The 15,521-nt window shown below is 36.0% G+C and overlaps 1 protein-coding gene across 5 annotated transcripts; it reads right to left on the reverse strand.

Annotated features, from left to right (window-relative positions):
• Positions 1-2,024: 2,024 nt before the first annotated feature.
• On the reverse strand, positions 2,025-15,300 carry LOC306882335 (uncharacterized protein). Of its 5 annotated transcripts, none has more exons than XM_079436885.1 (16): positions 15,071-15,300; positions 11,858-11,931; positions 10,066-10,146; positions 9,819-9,875; positions 8,669-8,860; positions 8,449-8,574; positions 7,237-7,285; positions 6,723-6,813; positions 6,490-6,631; positions 6,282-6,386; positions 5,630-5,708; positions 5,119-5,152; positions 4,932-5,006; positions 4,735-4,837; positions 4,550-4,653; positions 2,025-4,399 (listed from the first exon to the last, which is right to left on the reverse strand). In XM_079436885.1, exons 1-16 carry the CDS (start codon positions 15,123-15,125, stop codon positions 4,273-4,275), a joined length of 1,494 nt encoding a protein of 497 aa, XP_079293011.1. In that variant the 5' UTR covers positions 15,126-15,300; the 3' UTR covers positions 2,025-4,272. The 5 variants fall into 5 exon arrangements, 4 of the variants coding, with proteins under 4 accessions (XP_079293011.1, XP_079293013.1, XP_079293010.1 ...); XM_079436887.1 differs by having other exon boundaries at positions 2,387-4,399; positions 4,518-4,653; positions 15,071-15,278; XM_079436884.1 differs by having other exon boundaries at positions 2,393-4,399; positions 4,550-4,837; positions 15,071-15,259.
• Between the last annotated feature and the right edge of the window lie 221 nt (positions 15,301-15,521).

The following is a 15,521-nucleotide window of genomic DNA, read 5'->3' on the forward strand; positions in this document are numbered from 1 at the left end:
AGGGCACCACATTCTGAGAAAATACTGCCATGGATTCCACAAAACGCAGCATAAAGCACTTGATTTTTTTTTTTTAAATGTACTGCCACATATCAGAGCAAAGCGGTGAATTACAATTTTGCCATTTTACTTGCATAATCCTTGCATAAGTTTAACAAGAAAAAGTTGTGGAAGGACTTTCTTTTACATTTATTGCATTTATTAATTTATTTGAAATATATTTAACAGCAAAAGATTGTTAAAAAAAAATAGCGTAATAACAAATTGCTGAAAATGTACTCACACTCTGGCCATTAAAGACATATAGGAGCTTGTTTCTTCATGGGAACAAATTTGGAGAAATTTAGCATTACTTGTTCACCAATGGATCCTCTGTAGTGAATGGGTGCCGTCAGAATAAGAGTCCAAACAGTTGATAAAAGCATCACAGTAATCCGCAATAATCCACACAACTACAAGCCATCAATTAACTTCTCGTAAAAACAAAAATCTCTGCTTTTGTAATAAACAAATCCAACATTAAGGCATTTTGACCTTAAAGTGTTGATTCCTCCATGTCCATCCCCTGTTGTCCTCTCACAAAAAAATCCACATTTGTTTATGGGTAGAGGACACATTTTTAGCAAAAGCATCATACAAACTGGATTTGTTTCTTGCAAACACACAGTTTTTTGCTTCACTAGATGTTAATTAATGGACTGGAGTTGTGTGGATTACTCGTGGATTATTGTGATTTTTTTATCAGCTGTTTAGACTCTCATTCTAATGGCACCCATTCACTGCAGATGATCCATTGGTGAGCAAGTGATATAATGCTAGATTTCTCCAAATCGGTTATGGTGATAAAACTCATCTATTTTTTGCATGGACTGAGGGTAAGAACATTTCAGCAAATTATCAATGTTGGGTGAACTATTCCATTAAATGCTTTATACATAATGTTCAGTAAAATGTCAAATGCCAATTCAGTGTAAGAAACACATTTACTGGAAAGGTCTTAAATCTCAAAGGCCAACAGCTGTGTTATCAATAGACTTTTCCTAAACAATACATACAGGCCACAAACCACTGGCTCCAGGCCACAATAGCAGGCTGGTGGCCAAATGTGCTGTAGGTCGCAGAAGTCATTTTTCCCTGATATAGCGGAGGCTTGCTTTTAGATACAGCAGACTCTCATACTGTGTGTGCCATGTGCTCTTCATATGGGATGCCTGTGATCGCACAAACCACAGGTCACTTTCAAGAGCTGCTGATGAAAGAGGAGGATTATTTTGGATGTCTATACCCTGATGAGCTCAAGACAAACTAGATATTTGTATGAATTATAGAAACAGTAATATCCAGTAACATTATATTAAGTTTGTTTTATGCCATTAAGGAGTTTATTTTATTAAGCATACTTAAGAGTTTCCTGTGAATCATGTGCAAGAACTCCATCTAGTGTCAGTTGGTATGTACACTTGAATTTAGAGTTTATTCAAGGAAAAGAGTATCACTTTACAATAAGGTCTCATTCGTTAAAATCATCTAATGCATCAGCTAACATGAAATAATAATTCGTAATATACACTACCATTCAAAAGTTCCTGGTCAGTATGTTTTTTTTTTATGTATTGTAAGAAGTACTCATCAAGGCTGCATTTATTGGATCAAAAATACAATAAAAATTAATAATGTTAAACATGATTACAATTTAAAATAATGGTTTTCAATTTGAATGCATTTAAAAAATAATCATGTATTCCTGTGACCGTAAAACAGAATTTAAATAATTAAAAACATTATTATATTATTCAGTGTCACATCTTCAGAAATCATTCTCATACGCTGATTTGCTGCTCAAGAATGTATTATCATTAATGTTAAAAAACATTTGTCATGCTTTTTTTTTTCAACCATGATACAGGATTATTCTATTAAATTCAAAACTTTTTTTTTTTTTTTAATCTTTGTAACTTAATGTCTGTATTGCCACTTTGGATCAACTTAATGCACACTTGCTAAATAAGTCTTTTTTTTTTTTCAATATAAATAAAATCTTACGGACCCCAAACATTTGAATAGTAGTGTATATTGTAAGGGCATTCATTTTGTCATCAGAATGTCAAAAGTCCAATGCTAAATAACTGCATTTTCAAGACAATTAGACGGCAAGCTAGTATTCCAATACAAACTCTGCCTTATAGTGAATAGCACCCAAAAAAAAAAAAAAAAAAAAAAAAAGTATGATGACTTTTTTTCCATTGCTGTGCTAAATAAGGGTAAAAATACATTTTTAAAAGAAAATGGAGCACGAATGTGACAAAAGTGGGAAAGACCACAAACGAAAAATAAAATAGATACAGAGAAAGTGGAGAAAAAAAAATGTACAGAGACAGAAAATCCTCCATTTGAGTGATAAATATCCTTTAATGCATGACTGAACTCTATTAAGGGCTCTTTGAGCAGCACAACAGTGAAAAATTGTTGTTTTCATACTTCTCAAAAAAAAAAAAACCTACAAATAAGTTACTTGAACATACAGGCGTTAAAAAAAAAAAAAAAAAAAACTAAAATTGTTGAGAACCACAAGTGTATGCCTGTCCCAAATCAACAAAATTGACATTTCTCTGGACACACAACTCTTCTGTATCATTCCATTCACAGCCTAATGTAAAAGTCATTTCCCCGTTGTTCATGGGGGACTTCAGCTTAAATATTAATGCTAAAAGAACTCATCTGATAGGAAACCAACCATTTTGAAGGCACTCTGGACTGTCACAGAGTCAAAAGAAGCCCAACTAAACTAAAAGCACTAGTGTGACTACAGCCTGCATAAAAAACCATGCAGTCATATCTAAAAACTGAGGAAAAGTCATTAACTGACACGTCGTAAATAGTGTATCGTACAAAAATAGCAATGTGTTTGTCTGTGGTACACTAGGTAAACATTAGTGTTTCTTTGGTTAAGTGTGTCAGAACAGCACAAAGAGGTTATGAGGGTTTTCAAATGCATTGAAACAAGATCATTATCATACCAATAATAACTTTAAAAAAATGTGCATACTGTTCTACAAGATGATGTCATGAGGTGGAAGACGAGGAAATCTCTCAATCAGCCAACTTCCTTCTCATCCACTAAACCCAGAGGCAAGAACGTTAAATAAGAGGAAATGATGAAAATCACATGATCAACTTTGCGCTGATGGTATGAAAAGTGCCAAAGCAAGAGTTTCCATGCGTCTCAGAGCTCTTGCATAAGAAAACCACAAGATTTTCTGCATTTCGTAGAGCAGCGTGACATGATCTACGACTGAAAACTGTGTTTGTGATCACATTACGTGAAATCATTATTCCATATTCATATTTATAGATAAATGTAAATAATATCTAAATGGCAACGACATGCCGATTGGAAAATACCATGAAAAAAAATACCACCGATGACCACAGATCATCAATACCTTTAGCAACACGATTCTAAACAAACACCTACTCGTCTTGAGTGAAGACCACCATGTTTTTCGCTTGAGGAACAACCCATAGATCATCTGATATGGTAAAGTGCAAGACTGCGAGAAAAATCAAAAAGGAGAATTGAAAATAATTTATCAAGAGACGTAATTTCTTTGAACGATTCAAATAATTGCTTTAACCCTTCGCAATACTGACATGCCCTCAAACGTCTTAAAATTGGGGCCTTTTGAGAGAATTAGTGGGGAAAGTCCACTTAGAAATATGGATGAATGAAGAGCTGGAGTGTGTTTGAGGCGGTGGAAACAAATCAAAACAAGCAAAACTAATAAGCTAATTTTCCCTGAAAGCCTTTTTCTCTCTCAACGTAAAATCCACATATGGCGTAGTATTATTCTTTGGTACGTTTCTCCCATCCTCAAATACAGAATCAAAGGCATTCTCTCGGGATGAATTCAAATGTCAGACCAGATCTACGGCTCTTCTTTGGGTTGGTGGAGTTGGCAAAGGAAGAGAGAAGACAGCATACGATATGAGAGGCCGTGTAAACCTCAGCAGGCGGCGATGCGGTGCAGCGATACTCTGGCACTCTGCACCACCCAAACCTCACCTCAAAAGAGACACTTTTCCCAGAGTCTGCTTTGAAACCCCGTGAGGTTCGGAGTCTGACAGTGAAGCACTCAAGAGAGCCATCGTAAGACTCTGATCCACAATACTGGTCTTGACCTACAGATAATCAAAGTGAAGTTTACAGTCCCTACAGTCATGCAGTCATCTCCCAGAGTTCTTAGGGGAGAGGAGGAGAGGCTTAGTGTTGACTCAAGGTTGCCAGTCTTTGCCTCGATGATCCGGAATGTGCTTATAGCGACACCTATCTCCAAAATGACAACCGGTGGTCCTCCAGAAGTAACACTCATCTCCGTTGACAGGACCTCTGCGTCTTGGCCTGGAAGGACGACAAATTTGTTTGGACATTCTTTCAAAGAACATTTGCTTGAACGTACAGTTTTTAAGGAAGACAATAATTTCCATTAAAAAAAACCATCAAAAGCAAGCGCCATTACTTTTCTCATTAACAGCACAGAGTCTGAATTACCCAGCAACCCCTGTAGGTTGTTGAATGGCAGGTGTCGGCAGGACTCTCTGAATCCGTCGATCTGGATATCGAACCACTAGTCGGGTATTCTCAATAAAATGTCCCTGAGGAGAGCGTTTTACAAAGGTTTTACACACAAATATATAAAAATATGTATATTGGAAGATCATTAGGGTTTGACTCACATGGAGTTTCTCCATCGCACGGGAGGCCATGTTGGCATTCTTAAAGTTAACAAACGCACAGAAACGTTCATGCAGAACCCGAATGCTGTCAATTTCTCCGTAACTGGTGAACATCATCAAAAATTAAAAGAAAAATCATTGGAAATCATTTTTGAACTAAAACAAATGTAAAAAGCCAATGTCAAATGAGATCTCACATTTTGAACAGGTCTCGCAAATGTTTCTCGGTCAGTTCTGTGGTCACGTTGCCCACCCACAGGGAACTGCAAGGACTGGTGAAGAAAATGACCGAAAGAGAAATACAGATAAAGATACAGAATTAAAGGGAGAGAAAAAGAAATACATGCATAGATTTAAACTGAGATCAATTATATGATGGCTTACCCCGGTTGGAGGAGAGCACAGTCCTGATTTAAAGCTGTAAAATAAATATTTTTATATTACAAATTAGCCAGGAGAAATTAATTGAGTTTGGTGAATTATCAAAAAAGTTTAGTTATTTGTATTTGTTCTCAAGATGCACAAAATGAAACTTATTTTGAACTAATGCCATATTTATTCATTTGTTATATTCAACAAAATTAGAAAATAAATTAGACAAAGTACATTAGAGCTGCGGCTCTAATGCATTGGTCTCAAACTCCTGGAGGGCCACAGATCTGCACAGTTTATCTCCAACCCTAATCAAACACACCTGATCCAGATAATCAACGTCTTCAGGATCACTAGAAACGTCCAAGCAGGTATGATTTGGAGCTGGTTGCATCTAAACTCTGCAGGGCTCTGGCCCTCCAGGAACTGAGTTTGACACCCCTGCTCTAATATAGATCAGTGTAGCAATAGCACCCTCATGTGGTTCAATAAAACATTTGGCAAAATGAAAAAGAGCACTTACCCTTGGCTGCTGCAACAGCCTGCACCGTGTTGTATTTCTCCAGCAATTGAATACTCTGTTCCTCATCATAGCCAAGATCCTAACAAAGAGAACAACTTTATTCATTGCAGGCCACAAATTATATATAATTTGAGTATACTTTTCAATGGATTGCAATACATTTGCTTCCAAATAAGTATTTTTAAAGCTGACCCCATTCTAAACCGAAACATTTCACTCAAACATGAAAATCATTTACTCATCCTATTGTTATTCGAAACTTGTTTGACTTTCTTCTGTGGAACAAAAAAAAAAAGGAGATGCTTAGCATGTCTGAGCTGCTTTTATTCCAACCAAAGTTATGTAGCTCCAAAAATATGGGTGAGTCATATGGACTCAGTGGTTGAAATGTCACTTTTTCCATTGGTCTTTCACTGAGAAGAAAACAACAAAGATTTGGAACAAAAAAAAAATGAGTTAATGATGTATTCGTAATTATCTTGGGGTTTTTGCTTTCTTCTGATATTGACATGTCATTGTAGAAGCTTTGTACAAAGCAACTTTGGGCATTTGAACGTATACAATTTATGAGCATGTTCTCTGGTACTAGAACCCACAACCTTTGTTCTTTATGCTCTATTAACTGAACTACAATGAGAAGTCCTGTCCTTACCAAAAGTTGTTGCACTTTACAGTATAAGAGGTCATTGACCGCTTCTTCGCAATCTTGGTCCAGTTTTAGCACCTGTTCCATGGCTTTCTCAGCTTCACTGTACCTCTATTACAAACAAACCCACATACAGATTCATTGATGCACAGCTAAATAGAGATTCCCTACATATACAGGAAGAAAAACCAACAAATACGCCAATAGGTCATACCTTAAGCCCCATAAGTGCACTTCCCCTGCGGTAATAGCCTTTGGGCCAATCAGGAGCCATTTGGATGGACTTCTCAGCATCTGCGAGGGCCAGAGAATACTGCTCCAGACAACAGTAGCAGTAGGAGCGATTTCCAAAAAACCTGTTATCCAAAAATCAAAGTGAGTCAATAAAACAACAAAGAAGCAAAGACAGTATATGTGGATATGATTTCATTTATATCAATGCATTACCTGTAGTCTTTCGGGTCACATTTGATGGCCTCTGTAAACAGACTAACAGCTTGTGTGTACTGACCCTCCTGAACAAATCGAATCCCTTTTTCTGGAGAGAAGAGAAAGAATGAATCATATGAAGAGGTTGATATGAAGGAACGTGCGAGTAAAGAATAACAGCAAACATTTTGACAATGATAATACTGTTTAGAAACTGTGTGAAACTTAAGCATGTGATTTACTGTGAAGCATTTGAAATACTGTGAAAGAACAGTTCACCTAAAAATTAGGTCAGTTCCAAAATGACAAAAAAAAAAAAAAAGTATCATAAAAGTCGTTAATCAGTCTTCTGAAGCCATTGAGATTTAATTTGTTTTCCAAAGAGAGATTTTTTTCCTTCCAGTTTTACCTTTTATGCTCCATGGAAGGCAGAAATCATAGAAAGTTGGAACAACATAACAGTATAATGATCATTTCTGGGGTAAAGTACAAAAAATTTAAAAAAGTGTCAGAAGGAAAGATTTTTACACACCTACTAGTAAGGCACTTCTTTTAGTTTTAGCATCTGATAAACCTATGACCTGTTTAAAAAAACAAAACAAATTTATATTAAAGCAATATTACGGGTTATTTTCAACATACAGTCAAAAGCAAAACACATTTGAAGCTGCATAAAAAAAACAACATTCAAAATACAGTATGTAACTACTATGAATGATGATTGAATAGTTCAGGAAGGATGTGACATGATCATCTGAAAGCATTGTCTACATCTCAATTCTATTACTATTAATCTCAAATTATATTTCTGTGTATGCTTTATTGAATTACATTACTTTTGCTTCAAGAGAAATATTTTTAAAGCAGGAAAAAAAGAGACACAAAAACTGGACGTTCCTCTGTTGACTATAAATGTGTCAGAAATACATTTTTACAAATCTACTAATAAGGCATTTCTTTTAATTTCCTTAATCTAGTCACTGTATGCAACATTATAATTAGCACATCCCAAATCAGTTCACGGTCATAGTACACCGTTTTTGAAAGTTTCTTATGTTCACCAAGGCTGCATTTATTTGATCAAAGATACTGTGAAAACATTACAATTGTTAAACATTAATCCAAATTAAAACAATTGTTTTCTATTATAATCTATTTTAAAATTTTATTTCCTTCTGTGATGCAAAGCTAGCCACAGTGTCACATGAGCCTTCACAAATCATTCTAATATGCTGATTTGCTGCTTAAGAAACATTTTGTATTATATATATTGAAAACAATTATGCTGCTTAATATTTTTATGGAAGTAATAATTTTAGGAAATATAAATCATTTGTAATATTAGAAATGTCTTTACTGTCAGTTTTGATCAATAAAATGCATCCTTGATGACAGCTTCTATGTAGGAGTCTGGTCTCACTACACATTTTTATAATACTATTTTAAGCTCAATATGTTATAAAAGCACAACACACTTGGGCTTGCTAGGTAAAAGCAAAATCTACAGTACCAAGAAACATGTAATCTGTCAGGACAGTGGCAGTACAGCCAGCTAAAAAAATAAAGGCTGTCATTTAAGACCAAAGTGACAGCACCTATAGATTTACAAACTATGTTAATACCCAAGATTCCCAACGCCCAGGTTCAGCATTTATGGGCTTCACCCTTTACGACAAAAGAGTCTGGGCAGCCCACAGATGGCAACAAAACACAGGACACTAAACAAACAATTACAACAACTCACTTCTCCTGTTCTGCTCTCATTTTCCTTGTTCTCTTTAGACTTGTGAGCTCCTTTACTTTTAGCTTTGGGTCGAATGTGACTGACGGCATTGGCAACAAAAGCACTGTTCACATCCCAGCCAGGGTCCTAAAAATGAAGAGAGTGTCAAAGTAAGCAACTGAAACATTTTAACATTCAAATAGCAAACTATGATGTCCATCAGCAGGAACAGTTTTCATACCTCCTCACCAGAACGGGCCGCCGGCTGCCGGTTGTTTTTGTTCCCCGACGCCAGTGGAGGTCCAGAAGGACTTTTACTTTGAGGAGCAACTGGCTTCTCTTCCACCTCTGGAAGGTCAATACATTCCACCTCCTCTGGCTCAGACTCCTCAGACTCATCGAGTTCAGAATCAGCTCCGGCATTCTCCTCCCCCTGAAAAAATAAATAAATAAATCACATTTTAAAAACAATTGTTTGTTTTTAATCGCAATACCAGCATTGATGGCTATTTTCATGGACAGATCAATGTATTTTAAAAGAAATAAATAGCATTGACATACAGTAGCAATGAAAAACAACAACTGACAACCAACAAGAACTATGAGAGACACTTACATTGTTACAAATAAATTATATTTATAATAAATGCTGAACATTCTGTACATAAAAGAATAATGAAAATCAGGGTTTCCACAAACACAAAGCTGCACTTATGTTTTTTCTTTATATATATTAAAAAACAAAAAAGTATATATATTTTTTTTTTTTTTTTTTTTTTTTTTTTTTTGGAGCATCAAATCAGCACATTAGAATGATTTCTGAAGGATCATGTGATTTTGAAGACTGGAGAAATGGCAGCTGAAAATGACCATCACAGGAATAAATTACATTTTAGAAAATATTAAAGTAGAAAACAGTTTTTACTTTAAATCATTTGTCTCAAACTCAATTCCTGGAGGGCCACAGCTCTGCAGAGTTTAGCTCCAACCCTAATCAAACACACCTGATCCAGATAATCAAGGTCTCCAGGATCACTAGAAACTTCCAAGCAGGTGTGATTTGGAGGTGGTTGGAGCTAAACTCTGCAGAGCTGTGGCCCTCAAGGAGTTCGAGTTTGAGACCACCGCTTTAAATGGTAATACAGATTACTGTTTTACTCTTTTTAATGTCAAATAAATGCAGCCTTGGTGAGCACTAGAAACTTTTAGTGGCTTCAAACTTTTAGACAGTAGCTTTTGTGTTTAACAAATACATAACTATTTTAACATGCTTTATTAAATACCCAATAATCGTGGCTGAAAGTGAGATATCTAAACATGATGCACTGATCTGCCACAACGTAAAAAAGTGCTGTCACAGCATCCTCAGCCTTAAACTAGTTTAATTTTACCTGTTCAGTACTTTCATTCTTTTTACCCCGCTCTAGTTTCTTCCGCTGACGTTGACGCTAAAAAAACAAAAAAGACAAATGAAAACATATTTTTGGCAGCAATACAATGCATGTAATTAAGTCTATTTAGGGCTCTGTTAACAATAAGAAAAAAAAACAATGCTCAATAGATCTGCCCTGACAGTCAACTCTAGGTTAAAGTGGATTCATTCTTGTACTTAGTGTGTTAAAGTTAATTTCCTCTCACCTTCCTTTTGGCTTTGCGTCTCTCCGCTTTCCGTCTGGCCTTCTCCTCCTCACTAAGACCCTCCTCACCATTTAAGACATCCTGTAAAACACACAAACATAAATGTATTAGTGTATCAGGAACATACATATATGTAGATACTTTGTTTCGGAAGAGAAAAACTGTGCAATATAGCAACATAGAGCATGTCCTTCATTAAAGATGTTTAAGAAGGTAATCCAACCTTATTTGAGAGGATTATTTAGTTACATTTTCTACAACAAGGTTGAAATGGTTACAAAACCACTGTGGAGGACGTTGGCCTCCATAAATCCATATTCAGATTGATAATGTACAAATTAATGAAAGTGAATGAAAGCAGTGTTGGTCACTATGAGTGCTTAACCAACTAAAATGCAAAACAAAACTTAAATTCTTAAAGACGACCGAAGAGGAAAAGCCATGAGCCAGAAGACAACGGTTACACTCTCTAATGTTACAGTCAGTGAAGCATGCACACTATCATGGACTGATAAGACACAATTTGAAAGTTCCAGCATGAATGCGGAACATTCACCAAAATAAAACATGGTGTTCCTTGGAACAAAAGAGCCTCAAAGCAGCTGCACAGTATATGCTGGGAGTATGTCTGTTTGGAGCATACTGACCTGACCTTAACCCAACTGATATGTTGAGGCCTGACTAGAAGATAAAGTTCATGCACTAACAAAAACATCAAGGACCCGAGGTTCAGCCAAGACACCTACAATGGCCCAAAAATGTTTGGACACCTAAAGCCATACCTAAACGTATCAGTGCCTTTGCACTAAACAAATATCAAGTCATTTATTTGATGATTTATTTGGTGATGCAAAGCAGAATTTTCAGTATCATTACTCCAGTCTTCAGTGTCACATGATCCTTCAGAAATATAATAAAAATAATAATAATAATAATATGCTGATCTGGTGCTCAAGAAACATTTCTTATAATTTTCAGTGTTCAAAACAGCTGTGCTATTATAGTTTTTGTGGAAAGTGTCATACATTTTTTTTCTTCCATTAATAAAAAGAACAGCATGTAGTAGAAATAGAATTTTTCTGTAACATTATAAATGTTTTTACTGTTACTTTTGATCGATTTAATCAGTCCTTGCCATGTAAAAGTAAAAAAAGAAATATCATACTGACCTTAAACATCTGAACTGTAGTTACACTGATCTAAGATTTTAGTATTAATGTGTATAAATAAACTTAAAGGGTCAGTTCACACAAAAATGCACGTTAATTACTGATGTCGTTCCAAACCCATAAGACCTGGGTGTCATTGATGTCCCTTTCTGGGCTGCTTGAACGTGTTAGTTCCTTTGCTGTCTATGCAGGATCAGAAAGCTCTCGAATTTCATCAAAAATATCTTAATTTGTGTTCCGAAGACGAAGGAAGGTCTTACGTGTTTGGAACTAAATGAGGGTGAGCAATTAATATAATTTTAATTATATTAATAATTATATTTAATTATTACTAATAATTGCCATTTTGTGTGAACTATCCCTTTAAACTTTATACATACACTCTTAAGGTTATTGTGCTGAAATCGTGCAGGAATAGTTGCCATAGTAGTTAAAAGATCTGAATTAAATGAATTACTATTCAGATTTAATTTCAGACTTTTCTGACTAAACTATCAGTCAAAAACCGTCTGCGAACAGTTTGTTCAAAAACAGCAGGGAAACATGCAGGTCTTTTGACCTCTCATTACTAATTTAACTTACATCTTAGGCTAATTCATGAAAAAAGCCCATAGTTCTTGTACCTGTGAGAGTGTGTGGTCATTCTGCTCGGGGAGGGCACCTGTGTCCATCTCCTCTGGCCTCTCATCACTGGAGCCTGTCGAAAGATGTGATAGTGAAAACAATCTATAAAGTCCAGTTCAAGCCAACAGAATCAGTCAAGCATTAGCCAACGTCATACTTTCTGAGGCAAAACGTTAAATACAGAAATGAAAATTATTTTGTATTAGAACATAGTCAAATCCCAACAGCATTTACCATTTCCTATAGTTCATGTGAAACTCAAAATAAAACAAATACCATACATTTGTGACCACTTCTCATTCACTGCAAAACTACCAGACCGTCATTTTAATCAGAGTGCTACAAACCCAAGAAAACGTCACAATCAAGTATTGGTTTTACTTCTATAACTGCATTAGTTACTCTACAATACCTACATAAATTCAAGGTCTACGTTACAAAATTGTAACCTTGACTGCTGATGATTTTGCATTTTAACATGTGCAGGGTCCAGCTGTGCAAAGATTATAATTTCACATCATCTTTGCTACATACAAGCCAACCAAATCCAGGGCAAAATGAGTTATCAAGAAGAAAAATGCACTCACTCATTCAACAAACATGGGACCTAAAAAGCCCTGCAGGAGTGCAATTCAACTGTCAGCCAGCCTAAAGTTTCCTTGCAATGGTAAAATTAGACCTTGCAGTCATTTCTCCAAGCTACACGGCCTCACATAAACTACACAGCTCAAAACATTCCTCAAGAAAGCCATTTACACTGCACAATACTTTCTCTGAACATCATCCAAGGGCTGTGTTTTGGATTTTGCCATCAACTAATGAAAGCAGATGGTTTTCAGACTAATTTTTCAGTTTTTGTTTTCTTTTATGGGATTCCTGACAGTTCAGTGATAGTTTTATTCTTGATTCAGCCCAGGGCTTTGATACATTACAATAAGCAAGCATCTGCAAAATGTCCGAAATATCAATTTTAGTTTGACATATGGCCAAGTCCCACTTTTTTTGCATTTGTTAACCAAACACTAACATTCCTGGTTCAGAAAGAGATGTGGCTTATAGTCTTTATATGCTTGTTAACAAGAAGCAACGACACATTAGAAGCTCTGTATCCTCAATCACTCCCATTAGCCATTACCACACTCTTAATATCCCACATACAAAAAAGAGATGCAGACAGATTGCCTTCGATTATAAATCACAGCCAAACCAACACCACAAATCTCAAACAAATGCAGATGTACGCTAGAAGCAGGCGGTGATATGAGGTGTGATGCATTGGCTAACACACTTCCCTTACAGTGACTCATCTCACACTGACGGCCAGTGCGAAAAAAAACTATTTGGTAAGACAAACCATGTGGCCCCCAGCTAGTCATACCTTGCTTGGATCATGCAAAATGTTTCATGCAAATGATCCCAACTGATACTGTTTTCACTGTTGTGAGTCAATATGTGGAATCCATTTAATTAAACCAGCAGCTGAGAATCATGATTCATACTACAAATAATTAAATGCATACATCAGCAGAAAAGACCAGCAAGGATTGTAAGAAGGTGCTACAATGTTAACAAAGATGTTCATTTCAAAACGTGAACCAGGAATGACTACGTGACAAAACATCTCTGAACATTTTACTATGAATGCAACAGACAGGCAAATGGCAGTGTACAGCAACAACCCTGGAGAGGGGAAAAAAACTACGTACACTAGCATTTTCTGGTGATCGATCTCGTTCTTATGCATATTTACATTTCTACAAACATTAAGTACAGCCCAATATTAGACAGTACTTCATGTACACACACAAAACTCACAATTAAAAATAAAGCTAAAGGGGTTTTACAGCCTGATGTCATAGGAGAACCTTTTCAAGTTCCTCAAAGAATTTTCATTTGTAAAACCCTCCATGCAACTGTGTTTTGGAGGGGGGGGGGGGGGGGGGGGGGGGGGGGGCACTGTACACAGATCATGCTCTAATGCATATTTACATATTTAAATTGCATATATATTTATTAGACAACACAAACTAGCAGTACTTCATGTAATGAAGATTGCAACATTACAACAAATACAAAAAATTTAAACAAAAAACATGGTAACAAAACACACATTTACTCTCTCACACACACACACACCCTCAAAATTAAAAATAAAGCTAAACGGGATTACAGCCTGATTTCAAAGGGGAAACTTTTCAAATTCCTCGAATAATTTTCATTCCATAGCTCTTTAGAAAATAATTCCTGCAATGGTGCTTTAAACAGACAAGACAACAAAACCCTGGTCTGAAGAATCCAGTTTAAACTGGTAGCTGGAACATTAAGAGGTTTCTATATGACTATTGGCTGGTCAACTAGCTACACGTTTCATAAACCATATTGCCCAACTTATGCAAGATGGTTTACCAGCTTAGACCAGATAAAAACCAACAGCCATGTTCCAAAAAAAATTTAAACCGCTACAATCTTGTATTTTCAAGATTAAGAACTTTTGTTAAATTTCCAAAGAGCCATAGGGGTAACTTGATAAGAAGGTTTGTTGCTTGTTAAGAAACACTGAAAAACCTGTGTTTATAATTGTAAAAAGTCTTGTTAGCCTTTAGACTTGAGGCACCCTTTAATCCCCAAACTGCACTTTTAATTTACAATCCTACAGAAATGATTACAAATCATCACTAAATTAGGATACATCTGAATTGGTTTGTCTAAAAATGTTTATAAAAATACATGCATACAGGAAATGATCTGTTGAAATCGGATTTAGTGTGATTCACAGGCCTGTTGCATCAGATTTAAAATAGTCTTCAATAATACACTAAAACTGTTAAAACAAAAAGCCTGTAATAAGCGTATAGCCTACATTGCTTTTCTTTGTAAAACTTCATTAAATTAATTTAGAATCTAGGAGACTTTAACAAGCCACTTGAGTTCATTATTCATCGTATTCATTATTCATAACATTAAATATGGATTTGACCGAAAGTAAGGTTTGGAAACAATTACAATCCACAAATAAAAACTAACCGCAGTTACGTGTAGTTAAACAATATTTGCATAATTAATTAATTTTGATATTTCTTTGATACACTAAAAACTGACGCGCTTTAAGGCGAGATAAGCGGATCGTGTCGTGTTTTACGGCTCTGGTTCATGGAAAACTAACTTTATAACTCGGACAGACAGAAACAAAGTTTCCATGCAGAGAAACTCACCGCTGAGCCCCAGTAGCCGGCAGAAATCCAAACTGAACTTCATTAGTCCAACCATCCAGCATTATTACCCGCAATAGCACTACAGGGACGTAAACACGACAGAATACACGTCAAAACAGCAAATGAATCGTCATATTTAAACTTGAGGCGATAGATGTGGTGTTTCTCTTCCTGGGCGTCGAGCAAAGCGTCAGGCGGGTGTTGAACTGAACTCAAGCGCCTCCCAGAACGAGTCTTAAAGGGCCGCAGGGGCCACAGTGTTCTAGAGCCACACTTCTCACTATGGCATAAAGCTGTTCCAAAAATATCAAAAGTAATCCACAAGACTCCAGTCCATCAATAAATGTCTTGTGAAGCAAAATCCTGGGTGTTTGTAATAAACATATCCATCATTAAATTTGAATTGCATTTTTTGTAATATTGCTTACTGCAGTGAAAAAGTCATCTAGTA

Source organism: Barbus barbus (genome assembly GCF_936440315.1).
Source record: "Barbus barbus genome assembly, chromosome: 16".
NCBI classification, from domain to species: domain Eukaryota; kingdom Metazoa; phylum Chordata; class Actinopteri; order Cypriniformes; family Cyprinidae; genus Barbus; species Barbus barbus.

Coding starts and splice junctions, on each gene's coding strand:
- LOC306882335 (XM_079436884.1), bottom strand. CDS start 15,125: ATGGTTGGACTAATGAAGTTCAGTTTGGATTTCTGCCGGCTACTGGGG. Junction 6,387..6,489: donor GTGCACTTATGGGGCTTAAG/GTATGACCTATT, acceptor TGTTTGTAATAG/AGGTACAGTGAAGCTGAGAA. Junction 5,709..6,281: donor GTAAAGTGCAACAACTTTTG/GTAAGGACAGGA, acceptor TCTCTTTGTTAG/GATCTTGGCTATGATGAGGA.